Raw genomic sequence first — 13,344 nt, 5'->3', positions numbered from 1 at the left:
ACGTCCTCCACCAGTTCCCTCAGCACTCTCGGATGGATCTTGGGTCAAGTCATCCTTGTCATTCTTCACAGTGGCCTTGACTTAGCAGTAATTTGGGTGCTACATCAAACATGGACCAAAACAACCCCAAACCTACACTGTAGTCCTTTTGTCCAATTATTCAGTTGTTAGAAAATTCACCCAGGTCAGGAGAGATTTAACTCAGATCAGGTCCCATCTGTGCTTGCAAGATGGGGAACCTTTCAGGAGGAATGACCTAATCTCCAAGCTGTAGGGCATTTTGAAATAAGGAAGCTTCTCTTACTCCCTTTGTTCATCATTATTCTTACTCTTTCACATTAAAGCTAAATATTGATTGTATGAAAAGGGAAGATTACTCAGTTTTACAGATCTAAAGTTAAGATTTTCACTGAGAAAAGATATCCAACAGAAGATATTAAGCATCAGTCACTATGAATCCCTTGTCACTTAGAACTGGCTAATTAGTATGTGTCTGATCTCAGTCAAGAGCCAATAGCAAGCTATATGCATTTCTCCTACTGAGATATTTGTATCAAGTGTATTTTTAATGTTCAGACTGATAACCAATAAAAGATTTGATGAAGATTCATTCAGGGTGCATGCTGACTCACCAGGGAAAGAATCAGGAGATAAGCATTACTCTTATTGAAACAAGAGTTGTTAATTGGCCAGTCAGGTACACAAGATAACATCTGATCTAACAAAGAGACATCTCCAAGGAAAAAAAAAGAAGTACTTATTTTAATTAAGAGGAATGGTGAGATTATTTCCCAAATAAAAAATAAATCAATTCATTTGAGGAAAAATAGATTAGATCTGTTCAAACTCCTGGGAAGGACTTACAAAACAAAATTGTTTATAAAAGCCAAGTGTCTTACGCCAGGCAAAGGACATAACCTGGGTCTGAACATATAAGGAAAACAGAACTCTTTATAAACGGAATATTTAGAAAATGTTGGAGAGTATCATCTGGATTAAGAAGCAAACATACTGCTGACATCTCAGTGTCAGTAGAGCAAATTGTCCATTTTATTTGTTTTCCTTGTTTATTCTGTAAACTATGTTCCTGGTTTGAATTAAGTTTTTTTTCAAAGTGCAGTTAAAACATGAAGTAACATGTATAGAACGTGAGGATCATCAGGGAGCTTGTAGTGCTGTTGTTTTAATGTTCAGACTCCTGAATAATTAATATGAAGTGGAGCAGGAACTTGAACGTAGATTCTAAACCCTGCTTTCCTGAAGTACAGCCACAAAGTCCATGCTTTGGTTGACCTCTGGGCCCAGTGCATAGTTCTGTTCGCTGAGCACCTGCCTCAACAAGAAAGACTTGGGGTACTCCCACACCAGAATACACAGTAGTCAAGTGGTTAGGCCATCCGCTGCAACACATCTATTCAAAACCCTCTGGCAGAGAAGGAAATTGAAACCGCTGAATTGCTATGTAAAACAGAGCATTGGGCATTTTGAAGTGAAACTTGTCTTAAGATTTTGAAAAGTAGCATGTACATCTCTAGCTCCAAAAGCTCTCTTCTGCATCACCAGAACAATGAGCATCATTCCAGTGTCTGACTGCTTAAAATGTTTGCTTCTGCCATTCTCTTTTTTGTGGTTTAACTTTCTTCCTATACTATGGTTGGCATCTCTGGAGCCTAATTCAAAACATTGCCAGAGGAGATCAGACAAGAGGATAGGATAGGATAGGATTGGATCGGATCTAGTTGCTTGGGTTGGAAGTGACCTTAGTTCCAACCTCTCTGCCATGGGCAGGATTAGAACACACTATATCAGGCTGCCCACGACCCCATCCAGCCTGGCCTTGAACGCTTCCAAGGATAGGAAATCCACAGTTTATCTGAGCAAACTGTTCCAGTGCCTCATCACTCTCTGAGTAAAAAGTTTCCACCTAACATCTCCCCTCTTCCAGTTTAAAGCTATTCCCTTTGTCCTGTCACTATCTACCCATGTGAAAAGTCAGTCTCCCTCCTGTTCATAAGCTCCCTTCAAGTACCAGGAGGCCGCAAGGAGGTCTCCTCAAAGCCTTCTCCTCATGAAACTAATCAAGCTCTACTCTCTCAACCCTTCTTCATAGGAGCAGTTTTCCAGTCCTTTGGTCATCTTTGTGGCCTTCATGTGTACCCACTCCAACAGCTCCACATTTCTTGTGTAGGGGGCCCTAGGCCTAGATCCAGTACTCCAGATGGGGGCTTATAGGGGCAGAGTAGAGGGGGACAATCAACTCCCTCTCCCTGCTGGCAACTCCTCTTTTGGTACAGCCCAGGAAATAGTTGGCCTTCCAAGCTGACCTCCACCTGGACATACTGCTACATAGAGCCTGGACTACAGCCTTCTGGCTGCAACCTTCCAAACAATTCTGTATCCGCCAAAAAGTCCAGCCTTCTTATTCGTGTTTCTCACGAATGGCATCAGTTGCCCTCCCTTTGTCCACCAATCCTGTCACTCCATCATAGAAGGTCACCAGATTGATGAGGTATGATCCGTCCCAGATTCAGCACTCAGCATTTGCCTTTGTTGAACTTCATGCAGTTGCTAATGCAGTGCTTCAGTATATGAAGATCCCTCTGCAAGGCTTCTTGTCTCTCTAGAGAGTCAGCAGCGCCTCCTAGTTTAGTATTATTAACAAACTTGCTAAGGATATATTCAACTTGTGCATCCAAATCATTGATAAAAATATTGAACAGGACTTAGAACTGAGTTCTTGGGACTCTGCTAGTGACCTTCCACAAGCAAAATGTAGCTCCATTTACTGTAATCCATTGAGTTCTAGGACTGAGCTAGTTCATCACCCAGTGTAGTGTGTGCTCGTTTATCTCACTGTTGAATCATTTGTCCGGAAGTATGCTGTGAGGAACAGTATCAAAGGCCTTACTGAAATCCAGAAAGATTACTTCCTCTACCTTCCCTTCATCCACTAAGCAGGTGATCTTATTGTAGAAGGAGATTAAATTACTAAGACAAGACTTTCCTGTGATGAAACCATGCTGACTATGCCTGATAATAGCTTTGTTTTTTAAGTGCCTTTCAGTAATCCCCTAGGATAATTTTCTCAATAACTTTTCCAGGGTCTGGAAAAGTTACAGATAGATCTGTAGTTTCCTGGATCTTCTCTCGTGCCCTTTTGATAGGTAGATATAATATTCATAGAATCATAAAATGGTTTGGGTTCCAACCCCCTGCTATAGGGAGGGACACCTCCCGTTAGACCAGGTTGCTTAGAGCCCATCCAACCTGGCCTTAAACACCTGCAGGGAGGAGGCATCCACAACCTCTCTGGGCAACTTGTTCCAGTGTCTCATCACCCTCACAGTAAAGAATTTCTTCCTAATATCTAGTCTAAATCTACCCTTTTCCTGTTAAAAGCCATTTACCCTCATCCTGTCACTACATGCCCTTATAAAAAGTCCGTCCCCAGCTTTCCTGTAGGACCCCTTCAAGTACTGAAAGACCACGATATAGATAAGATCTAGATAGTGGCTCAAATTCAAACACATTGGAAACACCATTTCTAACGTACATTTTAATATTGGTTAGTTTCAGTTAGCAGAGATCTCCCCAGGCTCCCACAACCTTTGGTAAATTGCTGAGAGAGATAGAGCTATAACATCCATTAATTCCTACAGCACTCTGGGTGGATCCCATTTGGCCCTATGGACTTACGAACATTGAGCTGATACAGATGTTCCCTTACAGTTCGAGTGACCATTGAAGGAAAGTCACTGCATTCAGTGCAGAACAGACAAGTTCTGCTTTAAGTTTTATCATGTCATCCAATCTAGAATAACATAGGATATTGTAATAGTAACAGTGATGGAAGATGAGCCTATGCTACTTCCCTCATCCATTACTATTCAAATTTATTTCTCTCCCTGCTGGTCATAGCTGACCTTGAAACTTGAAGTAATTATACATCTGTACTTTATTACTAATCTTGTCATTTTTAAGAAACATTAAAGATAGCTACTACCCTGATCTAGAATTTGACATTCTTAATTTTCAGGAGAAACTTCTGAGCCCCTAATGTTTTCAAGCCCTTGGCAATATGAAGATCACAACGTACCTTTTTGCTTGGAGTCTCTGTGAATAATAGTACAGTGTGAAAGATCTCACAGGTTCATCATCGAAAAAACACCAGATAGAAATGTTTCCTTACATCACCATAAATCTACACAAATATTTATATAATCTGAACATCTGAATATGAATGACTTTACTGATTTTGGGGAAAATGAAAGCTAATAAATTATTTGTTGAACTATATATTTTTTTTTTGCTAAACATCTAATAATATTATCTTATAAATTTGACATGGTCAAAATTGAGAGATTTTCTTCAAATCTGGAATGTTTTTAAGGTCAATACTGAAAACTTTGAGAATATGTATTTTAACTTAACAAGTCTCTACATGATTTTTTCCCCCAAGTAACAAAATCTGTCATACAACAACTTAAATGAGGATTCTTATCTCTAAATATACTCCCAGTTAAGCAGTACATGCTTTCGTAATGTAACATGATTCTTCTTGTCTTGTTAATTACATTAACAACTTCAGGGTAAACAATACTTTGGTAAACTACAGTTTTTATGTGTTACATTATTATGCAAAGGGTTTGCATTCATCTTTTTTGTTGTTGGTAGTGTGTTTTGGTTGGTTTGTTTGTCTATTCATTAGGAAAAACTGTGGAGATAAACCAGATGTTGCCATATACTACAGCAGGAGTAAGATTGACCACAGCAAAAATTATGTATACTAAGGGTTTGGTCATGCCTTAGACGTATGGACATGCACAACTTGAAAGGAGATTCCTGCAGTTCAACTTTTCTATAGCTTCCCTGAGATTTTAAGTCCAGCTGTAAAGAAGTAAGGAGGTGGTGAAAGGACTTTATCTTCACTAATATGCCAGCTTGCACATCTGAACAGGCACAATGATGTAAATAATCTGCTTTTCAGAAGGGCCGTAAGTGTATTTTCTATCATTTGCCAGGCTAAAAAAAGTATTGTCTGCATTTTCCCCAGTCTTCTCATAATTATTTGTCATTACTGATCTATTTGGAATACCAATGTCTCTTTCTAAAGGAAAAACAGCACCAATTTGAATAGAAAAATTGGACAATAATGCACACACTCAAGAAGTTGGGAGAATTAAGATTACCTCAGGAGAGCTGATGTTATAATTTCCTAACATCCATGTAGTCTGCTTTTTATTCTGTTATTTAAGTAATGCAATCTAATGGTATGACAGATTTAATATCCCACTTTAAATACATATATCAATCATCAAATAAATTACTAAAATAAGCTAACACCATGTATGTGTAGCCAGGATGTAAACTCATCCTTCACAATGATCAAAAACCCAACAAACTGCTAGAGGTAGACAGTGTATATAATGTGGTTAAGTCATTTATTGAGTAGTTTTGACAGCAATGCCATAGTTGATTTTTAGTCATAACTATGTTAAAGTAGACAGAACAGTACAATTAGTAAGACGTGTTTATTACTTATTTTAACAAAATATGTGAATAATAAGAAAAAAACCATGACAAGAGACTAAGAAAAATAGTGCAAAATAAAGGAAGCATGGCTGCTAGCGTATTAAATGCAGATTGATCAGCCGTCTGTCACATTGACAGGTATGGCTGTGAATTACTTGTGTCTTTTATTCTAAAAAAATGCTCATATCCTATAAACTGCATTTCCCTTTCAATATCTGAGACAGTCATACCATTGTTTACAGTAGTGAGAATCATATATGCCATGCAATACTGCATAATACAGTATTAAATGGTAAAAATAATATTACTTCTGCCATATCACATTCAATTAAAATGCTTTTTTTCTGTACATCATTTGGCTATTATTTTTATTGTGCAGTATTAACTCAGTTCCTTATCAGAACTAAAAAGTTTACATTAAACTCTTAAAGAGTGTTTTCAACTCTGACATTTCTCTAACTGTAAGACTTCTCTGAGAAGAACATTCTCACATAGAAATTTTTGAGATATTTTTTGAGGGGGAGAGATTCTGCCATATTAGCCACAGACTGTGAGGCCAGTTTACATACTGACTTTTTTTTCAGTTTCCTTTCTTTCCCCACTTTTACACCTGCCTAAACTGCAGAATGACACAGGATCTGCAATGGTGAATCTATTCTTCTTGGGAATTCCTCTTCTTAAATCATGGGAATTCTGCCTGGTTGAATAAATCATCTGTAGCTCCGTGGAAGAGTACGCAATTGCCAGTGATGGCCATGAATCTTCATCTATATTTGCTACCTATTTTCAGTTTGATTATTTTCCTTTATATAAATAGAACGTGTGTTAATAGTACCTGTCACTCCTTTATAGCTTTCTGTATAACAAAAAAGATCCACAGGAATAATAGGTGCCCTTTTGCATATTCATATAACCCTAAACGCTAGACATATATTCAAAGAAAGTCACGCCAAAAAGGAATGAAATTTCTAAATGTGGATTAGATTCTGACAAGCCCAGGAGGGCTGTTTTACAAGAGGGACAGATGATCACAGATGAAATACTTGATTAACAAGTGTAGCGTTGTGATTTATGAATATAGTATAACTTTTTAAAATCCATATTTTCATTCTGTATTTACTTTATACCTAAAACAAAATACCAATTTTATGCTAGCAAGTCAAAATGTCCAGCATCTCTGACTGAGTAAGTAATCATACACTTACAGTTCTGTAGGCATGAGCATCATGAAACAAATTGCAGTTACTCTTTTCTACTGGATTGCGCTCGTTATTCTGTCTCCTTCATTGACTTAGTAACAATCTATACAGCTTCTGTCAGCCATCATTTCAACAGGCTACAAATATATTTCTGAGATTTTTTTTACAACTGCATTGGTTAGAAATAGAGCTAAATCATATTTAATCACTGAATTTTCATTTGTTACCTATTGAAATATAATGTTGCTGGAGAAAAAGAAAAAAAAAAAAAGAAAAACAGAAGAAGACTGAAATGCAAAAAGTGTCAATATTAGCCTGCCTCTGCTCCTGACCTGTCAATGAATATCTTATTAAGTTCAATTAGAGCACTTTCTTCATTCCAGTGTTTTTGAAAATTCCATTTAAATTTTCAATAATATTCAAGTAATTTTGCAGAATACAAAGTATATTGTAATTTCTGGTGATATGGTACTACAGCAAACTGCTCAGCTAATGTGTGAATGGAATTTTACATTTGCATGAGCGGCTTGTATAACAGAATGAGTCCTTCTAAACCTGGTGGACTGCCCATTATTTATACTAATTTAAATATAATTAGAATTGTAACAGATGTTTTAACTTAAACTGATCTCTGTGGTTGTCTACCTTTTATAATTAGGTCTTGTTTAAGTCTCTGCATTGGACACCATCTGCAAGGATTTAGTACTAACTGGATGCATTGTGTTTTCCAGCATAGGGTGAATTCAGTATATGAAATCTTGTTCTCAGAATGAACAGTACCATCCTTTTGTTTTAAAAACGTGCCAATTTCTCTTCAGCTATCATTCTTTAATATTTAATCAGCACAGATAAATGTATTTCATTTGGCCTTGACTATATCACAACAAGACAAGAGATAGGAAAGTTAATAAAATAAATTAGTTAGGTTATCCAGAAGCCAGTGCTTCAGAATATAGAATGTGTAACTATATGTTTCAAAGTGGATGTTGATTTAGCATGTGGCTCTCTGAAAGGCACAATCTGTGGAAGAAAGCTAATAGACAGCTTTAGTGGCTTGAAGAATTGGTGATTTTCTCTCAATTGTTTCACTCAGTTGCTGTTTGTTTTGTTTATTAGATGATACTGTTCTGAAGACAATAGCGTGTAAGGGTTACATCTATTGTGTGTTTAAAAGCTAGTGGTGCATGATGCTGAGGAGGACTGGGGCGAACTGCATTCTGAGAGTGGACTTGGGATAACAAATTGCCTTTGCATGAGGGCTCTTGGCATATAAAGCCACTCATAAGGGTGGGTTGTTGTGGCAGAAGAGGTGAAACAAGAGTGATACCAGCGATAGAAAATTTTCGTTTCCCAACTATGTTTCTTCCACCGTTATTTTTGTGTTTTCAAGTCATTTAGTGACCTGAGGTGATATTGACAGGAATTGACAGCGCACACGCTGCTGTTGGCAGCAGAGTCCTGCAGTTGCTCCCTGGACATGAAGAAGGGGAAACAAGAAGAAACCTAATTGGTGTTCTCTAAACATAACATATGTAAAGATAATAGGTTTGATTTAGTTGAAACCAACCTCTTTTTCCTGTAGAAATGATTTCCCTCCCCTTTCCACTGCAGTTCAGGAAAAAAGCAGGAATGATTTTTTGCCTCTCCCTCTCTCTTTCCTTGCCCGCACAAAGAAAACGTGGGTTGATACCATTTTTATTGTTCTGCTGGGGTGGGTTTCAGACCTCACATTAGCGTATTGAATGTCTAATTGAATTTGAGGACTGTGTTAATCATCTTGTTTTCTTTAGGGCTGGTTGGTGAAAAGTGCCAGCAGATGATCTCTTTGGCTTGGGGTTAGCGTGTTGCTGCCACCCCAAGAAAAAGAAATCACAAAGGGGGAGGGAGCTTGGGAAAGGCGAGTTGACTGAGTGATGTCTAGAGGGCGAACTCGTGTGTCTCTTTGGTGATGTTGTGTGCTGCTGTACTGAAATCCACCCCTCTGCTGGAGCTAAGGCAAGAGTTGGAGGCATCTGATGCTGCCGTTTCCAGGGTGAAATTTCCAAGGCTGATCACTAAAAACAACCAAAAAAAAAAAAAAAAAACTCAGCAAAAATAAGCATCAGAACAGAAGATCCAGCATCTCCCGGTCCAACTGGCATAACCTAGACAGGCGTTTGAGAACCATCTGCCTTTAAACTATCCACACACACAAGGAAAAATAAATACACATACAGAAAACAAAAAGAGACTACAAGTAAAGACCACCACATTTTTTTAATAAAAGAGCCAGAAAAAGAGCTAGTATAAAAAAAAATGGAGGTGGGGGAGAGAGTGTGAGAGAGAAAGCCTCCCCCTCTTCCCCCGATGAGTTTTTCGCAGTGCTCTGGTGAGGCTTGGAGGTGGCTGGCAGCGCAGGGGGCGGCTGCTGCCGCGGCTGGCGGGGCTCCGCGCAGCGCGGCGCGCCGGGCCGTCAGCACCACGGCTCCGGACAGCTCCGCGCCTCCCGCTCCGCGCCCGGCGTGGGGCCGGTCCTGCCCCACGCGAAGTGCCTCTCTCTGTCCGGGGCTGCGCGGCACTCCTCGCTGCTCAGCTGCATTGTTTCCTCACGGAATCGGCCGTCAGGCGTAATTATCCCCATTTTTTTTTCCCCTTCTCTCTCTCTCTCCTTTGCAGGAACGACTCTTTGGGAACCTGGTCCACCCAGGGATGTAAAACTGTGCTTACCGATGCATCCCATACGAAATGCTTATGTGATCGTCTCTCTACCTTCGCCATTTTGGCTCAGCAACCTAGAGAAATAGTAAGTAACGAAGGGGGAAAAAAAGCCCGTTCTAATGCAAAAGCAATAGGGCGGGGGGGCGGGGGGGCGGGGGGACAAGCGGGGAGGGTGGAGGGGGGCTGGTCGAGCTTTCCTCTCAGGTATATTTCAGACGTTGCATTGAGGAATTGTTTAATATTCCAGGTAGGCTAATGTTGTTAGTCTCCTGGTGTACACCGTGTCTCAGAGAAACAAATTCCAGATTCTGTGATATAACTAAATCCTTGTGAAATTTTCTTGTTCTTCAACTCTATGTGGGTGGTTTTTTCGTTTTGTTTTTTTTCCAGAAAAAGCCTCCTAATTGTGATGCAAATGTGTTGAAAACTTTTGTATTGAACATTTATCAACTTAACAAGCTTTTTAAAGGTTGCAAGCCATTCCAGGGGAATGTACAGGGCAGCTTTATTATTGCTCTTGGTAGGAAAATCCTAGATACTGTAGTTAAACAGATTGCATATCTGCATTGAACATTTTCAGCAGAGATTTTCAATGTAGTCTTTGATACAATGTCAGAAAAAATAATCAAGATTTCATGTAAAAGAATGAACATGAAGGATATCAGTAAACAGTATTATTGAATGTAAAAATAGCTAAAAAGTAAATATTTGTGAAGTTACCATGTAAAGACTTAATTTCATTTTCTTGGTTTAGGAAACACATGATCAGAGTCTTTTAATAGCAAAGTAGATCAGCTTGGAACAGTGTCTGAAATAAAATGTTACTTTCTGACTGAGATGTGGCCTAAAAGTATATCAGCCTTACCTCTCATTTGGGTGATGAAAGATATCTTGATAAAATGTAATTCGCCATACCTCCCTGAGGCTTTAAACAGAATTTTTGTAAATCAGACACTGAATCCTTACAAACTTCTAGGTACAATTGTTTCCCCCATTTTTATTAGCAAATACCATATCTGTTACAGAACATGAACACCTACACATGAAGGGAAAACCTTGCCTAATATCTGATAATAGTTGCTTTTTCCTATCAGGAAAAGCTAGTTTCTTTTCAAGGTCATTTATTTATTTTTGTATTTTATTAATAAACAGATTACAAACTAATTAATTCTAAATTTGAAATACTTCTGATATTGTTGCCATAGATGTCTTGCCATTCTTTCTATATGATCAGAGGCCCAAGGAAATTAAGTGTGCAAGAACAGTAGATTGAAGTCAAAGTTATTAAAAGTCAGAAAGTTTGATAATTCTTCAATAAGCATGAACCAATTTCTTGGAAAAATTAGTGAAAGGTCTTTAACATACAACTATTATAAAACCAACCTGTTTAATACACAATTCTGAACCTTGTTTCTCAAGACAGCTTTTTAAAATTAATTTTAACTGGGGAGTATTTAAAATTTGTGTTCATATCATAATCTCCTATCACATTGTAATGTTACTACTTTCTTTATTTCTCAAAATATTATAAGCCATTTTGAAGCTCAAAGGCCTCTGAGGGTTGTATCAATAATTAAACAGATCTCAGATTTATGTATGGATCAGTTTTGGGATTAAGTTGATTTCTGCTTCGTATATAACATTACTGAAGCTATCTCTGATACCGTGTCTGCTTTTGTAATATTTATTTTATTGCTTTTTTGTATTTTGACTTCTTGTTTTAATTGCTGGAGAGTGGTTTCCTTTACGGTTATCTGTTGCAACCTACAGATCATGGAATCATCTGGTGCACCCTCAGTAACCTTAATAGTAGGCAGTGGTCTTTCATGTTTGGCCTTGGTCACCCTAGCAGTTGTCTATGCAGCGCTATGGAGGTACGTAATGGATTAATAAAGTTTAATGTGAATACATAGTTGTATTTAATTGATTTAAAGTTTAAAGAGACCATTAGATTAAGCATTTATTATTGAGGGGAAAGCATTTTTTTTTTAAATTGCTAAGACTATTGATGTGATTGATTAGTTTTCCTCTCTTGGCCTACTAGCAGCGGTATAGCCAACTCATCTTTCACCTCTTCTGCATGAATGATATTGTTTTTTTGATTAGGTATTCATAGTGCTAATAAGCACTTCACTTGATTCTTCTACATGATATATTTCATATAAGAACATGAAGTAGTCTGAAGTAGTGTGGTGGTACTGTCCAGTAATGGACTTTCTTTCCGTTTTGAGTTTAATACATGAAAGTATTGTCTAAAATGTGCAATAGATAATCATGGAGAAAATGAATTTGTGATGTGATTAATTTTGAGATCTGTGAGAAATAACATAATGTTTTAGTGTGGAAGAAATAGAAAAGTGAGAGGAAATGTCACATAAAGTACTAAGTATATATATATTTTAAAAGCGAACATGGGTTCTCACTTAACTTTTTCTATAACAAAAGAAAAAATTGTTCTTCAGTAAAGAAGAACAGGGAGAAAACAGGAATTTTTAGGGAAATGTAAAATCAACAAGTAGGGTTTTGCTTTTAGAAGCAGTTTGATAATTTTGCACCCTTTTTGTCTTTCACTCTCTTATGGAGCCTCAGAGATTCACAGGATTAGACAGATATATAATAAATATAGAATATCTAGTCACATAAGTTATAATAAGTATAAGAATTATAAATTCCTGTCTGTCAAAGCTAAGAATATTTGTGAAAGGGTATTTCTAAAGAATTTTAGTGTTATTTTAGTCTTATATCTGATACACTTAGCACTTGGAAAGAAATACTGTCATTGTCAGTGGAACTGATCTTCTCCATTGTCTAACTTCCAATCTGAGAAAAAAGATGTAATCTATTATGAAGGACTTAACATGAGTTCTGCTTCCATCCACCTGAAGAAAAATCTGATAAATCTTGGTCTTCTATCATTGAGATATTTTGAAAATATTATGATTACTGAGTGGCCTGTCATTTGCATCATTAAAATTTGCATGAACAAGTTTATCTAAAGCTTATAGTAACCACATGTACAGGGAAGATAGCTGAGAGGTATATATAATCTATTCTTTATTATTACAAATCTGCAGATGGGAAGAAAGCTGAAATTTTGACCCCATGCCTATGTATTTATATTTGGGAATATCTTCCCTTTTTTTACCTTCCTTTCCACTGTAATAAAGGGCTAAAACTAGTGCACTGACAGAGAAAATAAAACTCCCTAGCTTAAGTCAGTTCTCTGAGCTCCTCCTTGCACTGTATTTACCCAACCACCAAGATCTTTTATAGGCCGCAGATACTCGGTGTTGGGATCTGGCTCAGGTGAATCAAACATTTACTCTGTTTGTGGCTCTGATAATGAAGTCAGTAAGGTACTTCACTTGAAACCATCATCATTGTATTTCTGTGCTCAAACATATAAAAAGCTGTATACGGAAAAATGAGAACATTTGCATCTTGTAAGGAAGTAAGGTAATAAGTGTATTTGTAGTTCTTCATCCTAAGTGTACTTTTAAAATGAGTATAATCAGTTGGCAAGAAAGTGTCTGTTGCTTACTGATACAATTTAATCTTTCTGAACAAGCATTAGCTATTTTTGGCAGTAAGTTTACAAATTATTTTGTAAAGGTGGTGTAACTTCAAGATTAATGTTATCATTATAACGATAATGCATTTCAATATGCATTGCTATATTATCGTCAACCAGTCTGCATCTTAGTTATGCATATAGACCAGATCTTCTGTTCATGTAAATCACCCTGTGCTTCTGAAGTTAGTTTTGTGACTGGTTGATGTCAGCTGTGGGTATTCCCAGGGATAAGAAGGGAGCATAAGAAGAAATATGAATGTATCCAAGCCCGTTATTGTCAGCATGATGTCAGAAAACTGTTGTCTTAGTTTTGAAAAGAGGCATTGACAGAAACTTTTTTAA

The 13,344-nt window shown here is 37.5% G+C and overlaps 1 protein-coding gene across 8 annotated transcripts in view; it reads left to right on the top strand.

Moving 5' to 3' along the window:
* Positions 1-13,344, top strand: part of ADGRB3 (adhesion G protein-coupled receptor B3) — a 463,944-nt gene that overhangs the window by 356,910 nt on the left and 93,690 nt on the right. For all 8 annotated transcript variants that reach the window (XM_021389992.1, XM_021389990.1, XM_021389989.1 and 5 more), the window contains 2 exons: positions 9,387-9,513; positions 11,199-11,302. In XM_021389992.1, coding sequence (XP_021245667.1) covers positions 9,387-9,513; positions 11,199-11,302 — 231 coding nt within the window. The remainder of the gene's footprint in view (positions 1-9,386; positions 9,514-11,198; positions 11,303-13,344) is intronic.

Source organism: Numida meleagris, chromosome 3 (genome assembly GCF_002078875.1).
Source record: "Numida meleagris isolate 19003 breed g44 Domestic line chromosome 3, NumMel1.0, whole genome shotgun sequence".
Lineage (NCBI taxonomy): Eukaryota > Metazoa > Chordata > Aves > Galliformes > Numididae > Numida > Numida meleagris.
The sequence above is the reverse complement of the archived record's forward strand: the minus strand, read 5'-3'. Positions and strand labels throughout refer to the sequence as shown.